General features: G+C 46.5%; 1 protein-coding gene and 1 non-coding gene across 12 annotated transcripts in view; both read right to left on the bottom strand.

The window, feature by feature from the left end:
- TRAK1 (trafficking kinesin protein 1) overlaps positions 1-13,842 on the bottom strand; it is a 748,555-nt gene that overhangs the window by 189,453 nt on the left and 545,260 nt on the right. For all 11 annotated transcript variants that reach the window (XM_069648282.1, XM_069648279.1, XM_069648284.1 and 8 more), the window contains exon 12: positions 908-1,224. In XM_069648282.1, the coding sequence (XP_069504383.1) occupies positions 908-1,224 (317 nt within the window). The remainder of the gene's footprint in view (positions 1-907; positions 1,225-13,842) is intronic.
- Positions 8,104-8,240, bottom strand: LOC138570857 (small nucleolar RNA SNORA66). Its single transcript, XR_011303877.1, has one exon. It is a non-coding gene; the product is annotated as a small nucleolar RNA SNORA66 (small nucleolar RNA).

Here is a 13,842-nt window from a genome sequence, read left to right as displayed (position 1 = left end):
AAACCTATTCTGAATACCATAAAACCCGGTCCCCACATGTAAACTAGGGAAATGGTCAAGATAATTGAAAGTACCCAGCCTCTGAAATGGTGAGCACCATTTGGGTAATCACCCTTCTGCTCTCAGACCTTCATAAGCATTTCATTAGGAATATATTTAAGGCAGATAAACCAATATAAAAATCTCACTGAACCGGAGGCTCCAAATGTGATGGGTAAAAGAGAGCTCCACACATCGGCACACGCCAACTAATGTGACCCAAGGGTTAGGCAACATTGACCAGAAAGAAGGGTATCATTGTTTTAGATGGGTTGGAAATAATGAATGAAGTACAGTTAAAGGAGAAGTACAGTTAAAGGAAAATGACAGAAAGAAAAGTAAAAAAAATATGAAAAATGCATTCGCGTGATCAATACTCTGAGAAAATGAGTCAACATAAGAGTAGAAAGTAACAAAAAGACAGGTGGAAAGAGTGTGTATGCAAAGGTTTTATTGAAATAGATAAGGAAATCAAACATACTGTAGATGGAAAAGACCACGGTACATTAACAGCTAACGGAAAGGTGAGCAACCCACTTAAGCGAGACATTTCTAATGCACAATGTGTCAATTCTAAAAAAAAGAAAAAAAAGAAAAAAAAAGAAAAAGACTACTTGATATTGTGTTTAATAAGGTCCTAGCAGAAACGAAACCATGTGTAAATAAAATATCTATGCACAATTGAGGCTTTAGGAAAAGAAATTGGAAAACAAAAAATATTAAAAGATTTCGAACCAGCAGCGAGGGTGGCTATCCCTAAAGTAAAAAGAGTATGTGGTATGAAAGGTGCTGGATTTTTGGTGGTGGATAAAAGCCCACAGAGAGTCACTAAGAAGAACAGAGAAGGGCCGAGGCCCTCGAGTATCACCTTCTAGGGGCTTGACAATCTGGAGCTTTTCTGGCAGGTAAGAACGGCTGCTGATGGACATTCCGGATATTCCTGTGTATTCAGAGATCCTGGAGTGAGTGCCGACGGACATGATGCTGTCTGTTGGTGTCGTGGAGCCACTGTGATATTCACCCTTCTCGGCCAGGTAGCGCAACTTTCTTTCCTGCTCATCTTCAAAAAACCTCCTTTCAGAGAGATAATTTTCTCTGCGAAGTGACAACCTTCGAAGAGCCGTCTCCAGGTCAGTGGAGCCGGGTGTCCCTGGAGTACCAGGTTTCTTATTCTTTTCTCCATCTCTGAAAATGTGAAGAGAACATATATTTTATTTGTGATATAACGCGAAATACATTTAAGCAGACAGTTCCTGGACTAATGCATATCGAGAATTATACAATCAACCTGAAACATGTTTACTGTGTGCTTACATAAAAAGAAAACAGCCTACAGCACACAACTGAAAACAACATGCATGATAGAATTTATCACATACCAATATCATATTGTGTAGAACTAATTTTCTTTGAATAAAGCAAACCTAAATAAGCACGGTCTAAAAGAAATTGAGCTGTGCTAAAGGTTACGGCTCATACATAGATATTCTGTATGCACTGGAGCCAGGAAAGTAAAGCAAATTACTCATATAGGCGTGCCTGCTGTAAAGCAATGGGCCTCACATGTTCCTTTTTCTTTTTAAAGGGTTTTATGGAGCACATACCCACAATTAGAAGGTATGAGCAGCCAAACATAACGGGCAAGCCTAACATCTCTATAATCAATGGAGTCAGAACTTTCAAACGAACAACGAATATACAGCAAAAGCAGTAGAATAAGTTACTCTGCATCAGGCATACTACCCAGAGAAGTCAAACAGTTCCCATCATTTTTTCAACTCTTGTTTTTCAACTCAATCTTCGACTTCACAATATTATTTCTGTGTCTGTCCCCGACATTTGCATTCTGGGATGAATTTTGCTCCATCCAGTGCTAGGGAACCAATTTCTCCAGAGAACTGCTGAAACACTTACCATTTATATTCCTAGTTTAAAAAAAAACACCTACATGAAATAGTGATTCTCCTTAGCGCTTTCTTGCAATTTAGACAAATGTAGACCCTAGCCTCCATGGTAGAAGAAACTTAGACGTAAATAAAGCACCAGAAGCACTTAAATTGCCCTTGTATGTCAGATGTTTCCTTCCGATTAAACCTCTTGTTTTCATCTTTGCCATTACCCTTCCTCTTACGACTGCTTTATCTAACAGAGTTATTAAACTCTGAGGTCATTAGATAAAAGAAAAGAGTTGCACTCTTTTCATATCCTTCAGTTCCATATCCCCGTTGTGTAATCCTTCACAGTATTATGCAAAACAAATTCAGAGCATTGTTGTGGACTCTATGGGACATTTGGTGTTTCGCCTTGAATGGCCCTTGACTATATCTACCAGTGCGGTCTTATTTTGGCTACTCCACATGGAGTTGAATCTATTCTGCATATCTCCATGCCATTTTAAAAGCAAGCCCCTCTTGCAGTCCTCAAAATGTCACTGAAAAAGGCAAACCCAAACAGTAAGCAGAAAAGTTCATCAGAGGTGACGACCATAATCAAGTGCTTCTGATTGCTATTCGAGAGCCACAGAGGGCACGGAGTACAAAGAGAAAAATATAAAGTCGTTTTACTGAGATACCAAGTGTCTTCAACGTGGCAGGGCACTAAAGGCATTCACCTGAACCTCATAATTAGGACAAATACATTTAAACACCCTATGAGTAAAATTAGACCACTTATTTTGGGTGTGTGCATAAATACGTCCTAAGATTACTGAAAGAGTTAAGGCACTGTCTTTAATGAATCAGTCAACAATTAGAAATACTTCTATAGGGAAGTTAAGCGACTGAAGGACTCCCATGGCAGAGCTAGTGTCAGATCAGGATGCATAGGGAAAGAAGACCTGTTATACTAACACAAAAAGGCCTCTGTCATTGGGTGCAAAAATAAATCGGTCATGTGTTGTCCGAGTAAACACAATCAATAGCTGCTATATGGAATACATTACTCACCGTAATCGTATTTCTGGTGCTTGTATCTGCTTAGATTCACATGCTATCCATAGGCAGACATCTAGTGGAAGCTGCAGAGTATTACAGATGTTTTTCGAAACTCGAAAATGGGCGTCGAAATAGGGCGTGCCAATAATACTATCCCTATTGTGACGTCCCCTGTACCCATGATCCCTCATGCGTGTGGATCCCTCAGACTGTATTTATTCTGACATGAGGTAGCATGAGGAGTAGTGTGAGTACAGAGTTCCTAAACAGATACGTACATATATGCAAAGCTCAAGTAAACATCTATACACCTTCTCTCAGGGGAGGAAGGGTGGGCCGCATGTGAATCTAAGCAGATGCAAGCACCAGAAATACGATTACGTTGAGTAATGTATTCCTTATGATGCTTGTGAAATCTGCTTAGATCACATGCCATGCATAGATTAGCAAGCAGTGTTATGAGAAGGTGGTGGGTTGTGAGAAGGAGTAGCGGCAAATAGATGTTTTAGAACCGCTTGTCCCACCTGTGTATCTGTTTTGGAATGTGTGTCAATGCAGTAGTACCGAGTAAAGGTATGAACTGAGCTCCATGTCGCTGCTCTGCAAATGTTGTCTAATGGTACGTTTGCAAGAAAAGCTAACGTAGTCCCAGTGCCCCTTGTAGAGTGAGCTCTAGGTGTAAAAGGCAGTGTCTTGTCTGATAATGAATAGCCTAACTATATATTTGACTATCCATTTGGAGATTTCTCTTTTTGAAACGCGCTCTCCTTTTCTACCTGTAGCCATGGAGACAAACAGTTGATCCATTTCTTAAGCGGTTTTGTTTTATCTACGTAGTAGAGAACGGCTCTCCTCACATCTAGTGTGTGGAATTTGACCTCGGCTGAGCTAGTTGGCTTTTGAAAGAAGGCCGGGAGCTCAATAGTTCACGTGGAACTTGGAAATAAATGTAGGTGAAAACCTAGGGTGAGTCCGTAAAACCAATTTGTCTTTATGGATGACAAAGAAGGGGTCCTGCACTACCAATGCTTGGATCTCGCTGACTCTTCTTATGGAAGTGATAGCCACTAAGAAGGCAGTTTTATAGGTAATGTCTCTAAGGGTAGCCTGTTGCAAAGGCTCGAATGGGGGTCCCATGAGTTTTGCTAGCACTACGTTTAGATCCCAACCAGGCGGGGGGTTAGAGACTGGAGGATGTATTCTCTTCACTCACTCCATGAAAGTCTTGATGACTGGCACTTTGCACCATGAGATCTTACTCTGAGAGGTGGTGTATGCTGATAAAGCTGCAAGGTGGACTTTAAGAGAATTAAAGACCAACCCTGAATCAAACAGCTAGAGCATGTAAGTAAGAATGTGTGATGGCATACACTCTATGGGGTTAATCTGTTTAGATTGGCACCAAATGACGAATCTCTTCCACTTGTGGAAATAACAGTGCCTGGTGTTTGGTTTCCTTGCTTCTTTTAGGATATCCATACACTGTTGGGGAAGATTAAGGTGTCCGAACTCTATGGCTTCAGGAGCCATGCTGCCAAGTTCAAAGAGTGTGGTTGTGGGTGTATCTTTGTCCCCCTGTGTTGAGTCAACAGGTTGACCTGGTACGGGAGCTTGATGGGATCGCACATCGCTAGCTTGCGCAGATGTGGAAACCATGGTTGTCTCGCCCACATAGGAGCAACCAGGATGAGTGTCATCTGTTCCCTGTGTATTTTGTTCACTATACTGCAGATTAATGGAGTCGGGAGAAAAGCGTAAGCAAATATCTGACCAGTTCATCCATAGGGCGTTCCCCTTGGAGAGTGGCTGGGAGAACCTGGACGCAAAGTCTGGGCATTGCTTGTTTTCTCTTGTAGCGAACAAGTCTAGAGAGGGGTATCCCCAAAGAGAGAAGATGGGGTCTACGACGTCTGTGTAGTTTCCACTCGTGCTCTTCTGGTAGACGTTCTCTGCTGAGAGAGTCCGCTAGTGTGTTCAGTATCCCTGGAACATGTTGGGAGGACAGGGACATCCCTCGTCTGAGTGCCCACTTCCATATTTTCTGTGCCAGCTTGGACAGATTTGGAGAGTGTGTACCTCCCTGTTTGTTGAGATAGAACATTGCAGTGGTGCTGACTGGTAGGACTTGTACCGACACATTCATCAGGTGCTTTTCGAAGGCTTGTAGGGCCTTGAAGACTGCCAATAACTCCAGAACATTTATGTTATGTTACTTTGCATTTATATAGCGTCTTATGTACCATTGGTATGGTCTCAAGGCGCTGGTAGGTTGAACGCCCTCAGGAACCGAAGTTCAAGTCAGTAGAGAGAGTAGAGGGAGTCAAAGGTGCGTGTGAGCAGTGGATATGTGTGCAGCTGGTGTGGCATTCATGTAATAGCTGCTTCATAGCGGTAGGTGTGGTGGCTGAGAGATCAAGAGTATGTGTTAGTTCTGGCAAGTTTTATCCAGACCGGTTCTGGCTGCGTTAGGCCTGAGGAGAACGCCTGGCTGGAGGGCGTATAACCAGCAGTGTTTAGTTAGAGTGATGTATGAGGCAGATGTTGGTATGAGAACAGCTATACCGAATGGTGTCATAGTATCTCTGTGTTCTAGTTGAATGGTGGTGTAAAGAAGAGAGTAAGCGTGGTGATGTGATAATGATGGTTTAAATGCTCTTTCAAACGTTCCATGCACTCCACACCATTCCATGTATGTCGCGCACTTCAATGTGCTCCAATCTGTTCCATGCGCTCCAATCCATTCCACGCACTCCAATTCGTCACTCGTACCTTCCACATACTTCATCTGTTCCATCCACATAATTCATCTGTTCCATCCACTCCACGCACTCGTCCGCTCGGGGTACTCGTCCGCACCACGCCCTCGCCCGCTCCACGTCCTCGCCCGTACTACGCACCCCCCCGTCTACACATTCACCCGCTCCATACATTCATTTGCTCCATACATTCGTCCGCTCTTGCACACTCCTCCGCTCTTGCGCACTCCTAAACTCTACATGCTCATCCGCTCAATACAGTCAACCGCTCTGCTCACTCGTCCGTTCTACACACTCGTCCGCTCTATGCATTCATCCGCTCTAAGCACCCTTGACGATGGGGTTGGAGGAAAAAATACTTTCCTCAGAGTTCCTGTAAGCCCCAATGGCTGCAATGTATGTGCGGCAGGTGTCCACATGTACGCCTGAATGAGCGAGGTGCGCCAGAAAGGAGAGCACGTCGTCCAAAGTGCAAGCCAAAGGGTCAATTCCCCTGGAGTCTGCCCAGTGGCAGAATCTGGTTCATTTGCTTTTGTACTGGGCCCTGGTGGCTTTGCTCCTGGCACTCTGTATGATCTCCAGATTGGCTTTTGAGAGGCTAAGGTGCCGAAGTGTTACCTGCTCAGGTACCACGGTGTGAGGGCTAGTTTCCCTGGCGCAGGGTAAATAACTGGGCCCCCCTACTACGCCAGAAGATGTGCTGGGCCCGTCAGAAGGTGTATCGGGGCACCTCCGAGAAGCAGAGTAGTTCCGAAAACCATGGCCTGGCCGGCCACCATGGAGCTATCAGAATGATGAGGAGTCGGTGAGACTCCTTGATCTTGCTAATTACCCTGTGGATCAGAGGAGTGGGGGGAAAAGGCGTAGGCTTTCATGCCGGTCCACTGGAAGGGAAATGCATCGCCCGGAGAGCCGGGGCCCTGACCTTGCCAGGATGCGAACTGGGGACAATTCTTGTTGGGCCAGGTGGCAAAGAGATCCACGTGGGGGTGACCCCACCCTGAATAATGCGGTTGTTTAGCTGCTACTCGTAATTGTCCGCTCCCAGCCTGCTGAGCCTGTGTGCTTTCAGATTGGATTCCCCCGGGAGGTGGACTGCGGAGAGGTAATTGTCGTTTTCCTGCGCCCAGTCCCACATGCTGATCGCCAGTCTGCACAGAGGGGGATCTGGTGCCTCCCTGCTTGTTGACGTAGTACATGCTGGTCGAGTTGTCTGTCTGGATGAGGACAACGGTGCCCTTGAGAAGTGGTAGGAAGGCTGAGCGCCAGCCAGATGGCGTTCAGCTCCAGCCAATTGATGTGGTATTACTGCTCCTGTCGAGTCCAGGTGCCGTGGACCGAGAGATCGTCCAAGCTGGCTCACAGCCCTCGAGCGAGGAGTCTGTGGTGATGGTGGCCTGCGGAGAGGGAGGCTGAAAGGGCTTGCCCGTCCGTAGGTTGCAGTCCATCGATCACCATGTTAGGTCCAGGTGGAGACCTGAAGGAACGTTGATCTCGGATTGCAAGCCCAGCTCCCGATTCCATGAGGCTGCGAAGTGCAGCTGAATCCTTTTCATCCCAAGTCTTGTGTGCGGCACGGCTAATAGGATCGCTGCCAGTAGACCAGGGAGATGTTGGTACCACCATGCTGAGGTCACCTCTCTGCTAAGGAAGTGGGCGGTGGCCCTTTTGATGGCCGAGATTTTGTCCTCCGTCGGGAAGACCTTCTCGGAGCACGTGTCCCAAATGAGTCCCAGGAATGTCAGTCTGTGTAGGCTGCAGCTGTGACTTCCTGAGGTGTAGTGAGAAGCCCAGAGTGTGCAGTGTGTTCATATGGGAAGAGTGGAGAACTGGGTAGATGTGGAGGCCCTGGGCTCTGAGTAGGGTTGCCACAGCGTTCATGAGTCTGTGAAAAGAGGACAGACATAAGGACAGTGTAAAATGCTAGGCTGTTTATGGTCTAGGACAGTGTGAAATGTAAGGCTGTTGGTCTAGGACAGTGTAAAATACTAGGTTGTTTATATGGCCTATCTGGGTGAGCGCACGACTTGTCACACTCGTTTTAGCTAATTTGTCTGACAGCAGAAACGCCCCACAGGAATAATGGCCCAACCCTCTAGAGAATATCACCTATTGACTGTTCCCCCTATGGATAGGACATATGGAATGTGCGGTATTTTAAATTAAGCCTACTTTGTGTGTTGTAATTTAGTTAGATGTTACTTTGGGGGTGCAATTTGAAGAATATTCGTGTTGTAAATTTATTTTTGGCGTTACAAGACCATACAACGCGATGTAAATAAGGTACTGTAGTTGATTTGCTTAGGACTTATCTTGTTTAGTGTAAACAATTTGAGTTCTTTGAACTGAAACAAAAATTACAAAATACAAATTCAGCATGTCATGGAACAGAAACACCAGTCCTAATATTGCAATATCAAGGGCTGAAAACGTGTTGCTGCCATGTTTACGTTAGCAAACGTGTTCTGCTAGCTCCTGCAACCACATCCAGAGCTAGTGATCTGGTTGGCAAATCAAATTTTTTAAAAAGGGCACATTTTGTACATTTTTTAATAATAAGACATGTAAATCATAATCAAGAATTAATGTGCTTGAAGTTTTTAGCAATCTCACACTGAACCTAAAATGTAACACCTTTATTCCGTCTACCTAGATCACTTTCTTGCTCTACTATAAGCAGCTATCAAAAACAAAAATGACATGTCTGCATGCAATAACAAAGCTATTATGTATACGGAAGCGAATGCTTAAGAGTGCAGATGACTAATGTTCTATTACTAGATGTGCCCCCGAAATGTTTACGCTATTGTATAATCTAGTTACAACGAATGGAATGTGCTTTTGCACAATCTTGCAATGTAGGCTCTAGCTAACACTCCCCTCTCCCAAACAACTTGGCTTTGTGTCTTTGTCCATTTGAAGAATGAAAACTTTTAGACTGTTACACGGTTTGTCCAATTGCAGACTGTAAATGACAAAACGAAAACACAAGGTTAAAACGGGGGTGGCTTCATGCCATCCCTGTCATTTTCCGCACAGGCTGTACCACTATAGCAGCTGGGGCAAGGGATAATTTGGTCTCATCCTCACTAGACCAAGGATGGGCCATCATACTGCTGAGCTCTTTCCGCGACTGCTGTAAATACATGGACTGGCCATGCACATGTAGCACATGCGGCCAGGCCCAACGTCTTTTCTGCCCCAGGGGGCAGCTCAAGACTGCGCTCCTCACCACCTCCCAGGCAGATCGGTCAGCTCTTCCCGCCTCACGGTTATCCCCATAATTCAGACAATGCGTGTTGGCAGACGAAGACGGTGTGGCCCTCCAATGTGGACACCCAGATAGTCAAACAAGGACCCCAGTGAAGAAGAGCACACACGCTTACAAAACCCCCTTGTATAGGGCCTTTATTTCTATTAATATCCTCTATTCTTCACAAAGGTTACTTTTACTACTGTTCTATGCCCCAACGCACACTGAATTGGTGGATTCCAACTCCCCAGCTGTCCTCATCCTACTTGATCTCTCCTCTGACTGACACGGTTAACCACTCCATCTCTATTCAAAGGCCCCATGGCACCCTTGGTATCTCCGAACAGGCACCGGACCGGCTGGCCTCTTCCTAACTGACCGCTCTTCCCAAGTCATCCTGGGCACCTCTCTTCTACACCTTTAGTGTCCCCCAGGGGGTTTCTATCCTCTCCCCCATGGCTCTTCTAACATCCACCTTACTCATGTGTTTCTGTGCAGTAACTTGTGACCACAGGCCGTGTGCTGTGTGGTGAAGGTAGTGAGCCCCCCACCCGGAAAGGGACGCGTCCGATGTGACGACCGCTTGTGCTTCCGGTTCGTGGAAGGGTTTCCCCTCGAGTAGATTTTCCCTTGACCACCAGCGTAAGTTCTGAACCAGTACTGGTGAAACAACCACTAGATCGTCCCACTGACCACTTGCCTGAGACCATTGTTTCGCCAACCATTCCTGCATTGGTCACAGGCGCAGCCGCGGGTGGGGTACTAGGTAAATGCATGATGTCATCATACCCAGCAGGCGCATTGCTTTGCGTATGCTTATCCGGAGACCGGCTTGATACTGGGGTATCTGCTGAAGCATATTTTGCACTCTTTCCATGGATGGGTAGGCTAAGCCTGTCTTTGTATCTAATACAGCTCCTAGGAACTGTTTTGATGTGTTTGGTATTAGACTCGACCGTTTCTCGTTTATTGAGAAGCCCAATTTGAAGAGAAGGTCCATTGTCCTTTGCGTGTTTACTTTGCAAAGATGGTAGTTTTCTCCGGTGATGAGCCAGTCGTCCAGGTAGGGGTACACTGGGATTGATTCCCTGCGTAGGTGCGCTGCCACCACCGCCAGTACCTTGGTGAACACCCTGGGAGCCGAGGCTATTCCAAAGGGCAGAATCTTGAACTGATAGTGTTGGTCTGCTACTTTGAATCGCAAGAATCTTCTGTGCGCTGGGAACATTGAGATATGAAAATAGGCATCTTTCATGTCCAATGTTGCCTTGTAATGCCCCTCTTTTAACAGAGGGATTACTTCTTGTAGCGTTGTCATGCGAAATGTTTGCGGTTTTATAAATTTGTTTGCAGGGCGCAGGTCTAGTACCAGGCGCATGGTCAGATCTTTTTTTGGAACAAGGAAGTATGTTGAATAAATACCCTTGTTTACCTCTTTGTGTGGCACAACCTCGATGGCGTCCTTGAGGAGAAGAGCTTTCACCTCTTCTAGCAGGATACATTGTTCCTCCTGCGCTGGTTTCTTTTGGCGCGGGGGGAGGGGTTTGACGGTCTTCCTTGAAGCTCTATAGAATAACCCCCTGTCACAGTTGACAACACCCATTTGTCCGATGTTATACCCTCCCATACGTGGGTGTAAAAGGATATTCGTCCCCCGACTGGGGAGGAATGGGAGGGGACCCGTAGCAGGGCGTCATTTCTTAGAGGGTGAGCCTCTTCCTCTTCCGCGGGCCCTGCGCTGACCCCTGGGGTAACCCTGGGTGGCTTGTTGGTTGGTATTCCAAGAGGAACTTTGATTGTATCCTGTTCCTCTCTGCGTGCTTTGCCCCCAAAAGCGATTAAAATTACTACCACCTCTTTGGCCTGGTTGTTTATTAGTCAGTTGGCCAAGGGACTTGAGGGTCTCATATTCATCCTTGCCGGACTAGAGGGAGTCTTCAACTGCTTTCCCAAATAATACATTCTGCTCAACTGGCATGTTTAGTAAGATAGCCTGCGTCTCAAGTTTAAAGCCTGACTGCCTAAAGCCAGGCATGGCGTTTTAAAATGGTGGCTTCTGCAAAAACGCGTCCAGCGCTGTCAGCAGCGTCAAAGTTATTCTTTAGGAGGACGCCTGCTGTAGCTCTTCCTTCGGCAGCGAGAAGGGAGAGTTTGGCCTTTAGTGGCTCTGGTGCTGACTCTGCCAGGGCCTTTACCTCATCCCACTTTGTGCAGTCATAGCTGGACAACAAGGTGGAATTGTTTGCTATACGCGCCTGGTATGCTGCAGTGGATGCTATCTTCCTACCGATAGCATATCATTTTTTTGCTCTCCTTGTCTGCAGGGGCTTCGGAGGAGACTAAGGGTGTACCAGCTCTCTTGCGGGTGGTGGTAACCACCAGAGAGTCAGGTCGAAGGGGTCGGATAAGGGGTCAGAGGGTGCTGGTTTAAAGAGTTTCTTGATCCTAGGGTTCACTGCCCTGCTATCGTTTGGTAGTTCTAGGGAAGGTTGAATCCTTCTTTGGACTGATTTTAGCAGGGGGATAAATTGGGTTACCGGTTTTTTATCGCCCAACATATTTTCTGTAAAATCCTTGTCCTGCTGGGTTTCTTGTGTTTCGATGCCGAAATGCTCTGCCGCTCTTATGAGTATATCATTGAATAATGGCTGGTTATCCACAGGGGAGTCTGGTAAAACAGGGTCTTGCGGGACTGGAGAGTCCATTGCGAAAACCACAGAGTCGGTGTCCTCTTCGTCTTGATCGCCTTCTCCCCCGGCGTCGTAACCCTCGATGTCACCATCATAGGGTTCACCTTCATCCAAGTATTCATCCTCCCCTACATCCTGGTCGTAAAGGTTGTAGGTGAGGCGAGGAGTTTTGTGTGGAGATTTAACAGCCAATTCTACTGGGGGAAGAGATCTCTTTTTATATGGTACAGCCATTGTCTGAGATTGAGAGGCTGTAGGTGTTGTGTTTGAACCAGACGCCTGTGTAGTGGGAGGCGTGGAAGCCAAGTTGTCTAGAACATGAGGATGTTTTTCCAAGAAATTTGCTAAGCAGGGCATGCGGCTCATAACTGTCAATATCCTGTGCCGACCATCTGGCTGAACTGGGTATAAACCCCGGGTCGGAGGAGGCTAGAGTTGTGGTAATGGGTGTATGTTCCTCTTCCTCATCAAGACTGATAGAGTCAGGTTGATGTGTATGATCAGACTACTATAGTGTTCTGTAGGGGCATACTCTTATGTTGGTTAAAGGGTTGCTCCCTAGCCTTCTCCTTGCCAAGTGAGTCCCTCTCTCTAGAGGAACTAGACTTGTCCCTCTCCTTATGTTCCCTGCTATTAGATGATGATGATTTTTTGGAGCATGGGGTCGAAGAGGGGGTACCGGAGCACTCCCTGGCTTGTCCACGGGTGTAGGCCGAACTTCGACTGCAGGGATGGCTTGCGCTGCGTCTTTCGCCGTCGCCGGGCCGGGCCGGACGGGGGAGTTTTGAGTCAGGTGACCTTTGTCTTCTCGGGCTTGTCATGCGGCGGCCGTTCGGAGCGTCCACAGGACGTCTGATAAAGATCTGCCCTTCACCGTCGACTCTCGGTGTGCAACCTTACTTGCATCGCCGTGGGGTGTGTGTTTGTGGGGGAGTGTGGTGCCCCTGCCGCAGAGTGTCTTCCCCGTAACAGGACCCCTGGCCTGTCTGCTAGGGTCGGGGGCTGGCACAGGGGAACGTGGAGGTTCTCCGTCACCCTCGCCGTCCGAAATGACATCGTCGCTGCCATTGTTGGATGCCTCTTTGACGTCCATGGAGGCCTTGGCCTGCATGGCGTGATGGGCCCAACATTTAGTTTGCTTGTCTTTGAGGGTTTTTGGGTCGTAGAAGCTTACAAGCCTGACAATGCACCTTGTCGTGGTCTCTATTCAAGCAGAGGTTACAGACCCTATTCTTGTCGACCCACGTGAACTTCCTGTTGCAGGAGGGGTTGAACTTAAAAGGAGTACGCTCCATGATATATGTAGGCTGCTGGGCGACTATGGGAAAGGGTGGGAATATACATGTTTATGACCATCCCCCACTCTCCCTACTGTAAGGCCGAGGCCGAAAGGGCCTTCCAAGGCCGAGTGGCGCAGTCGAAGTCTCCATCCAACAGTCTGCTTCTAAGTCTTCTTCAGTCTTTACCGCGTCGAGACACAGCGTCGGCAAAGGACAGGAAGAAACACTAACTTAATTAATAAGGTTCAACGGCGTACGCCGAAAATGGACTCCGCTTATTTTGCGACCGCTCACGATGGCGGAAAAAAAACAATCTGAGGGATCATGGGTACAGGGGACGTCACAATAGGGATAGTATTTCGACGCCCATTTTCGAGTTTCGAAAAACAACTATAATACTCTGCAGCTTCCACTAGATTTCGGCCTATGCATAGCATGTGATCTAAGCAGATTCCACAAGCATCCGAAATATATCACTGCAAAAATACTTTATTCTGAGCATTCAAAAAGAAGGTATTAGAAGTATTTTAGTAAGGAACAATATGATAGTTCTAAATCAAAACAAAATGTCAAATCAACCCTATCTAAAAATAGTCCAATTGATTGACGTTAACCATGGTAGAAACGTTTTGGCATCTCAAAAAATGCATCCACGCACATAATCTAACATTGAAACTCTTCCATTGCCACCCTGTGCGTCTAAAAAGATCATCACAATTAGACCAATCCAACTATACACAAACACAAATCTGTGGCACAATATATCTGAACAGTAATGAATGAAAACTACAAAACAATATAGAAAATCCAATGGTAGCATGCAACAGATCGTGAAAACCAAAACCTAATGTGCAGCTTTCTGACTGTTTAGAAACAAATCATGGGACTCAA

Source organism: Ambystoma mexicanum, chromosome 2q, assembly GCF_040938575.1.
Source record: "Ambystoma mexicanum isolate Mex_15411 chromosome 2q, UKY_AmexF1_1, whole genome shotgun sequence".
NCBI lineage: Eukaryota > Metazoa > Chordata > Amphibia > Caudata > Ambystomatidae > Ambystoma > Ambystoma mexicanum.
Note: the sequence above shows the minus strand (reverse complement) of the source record. Positions and strands in the feature narration are given on the sequence as shown.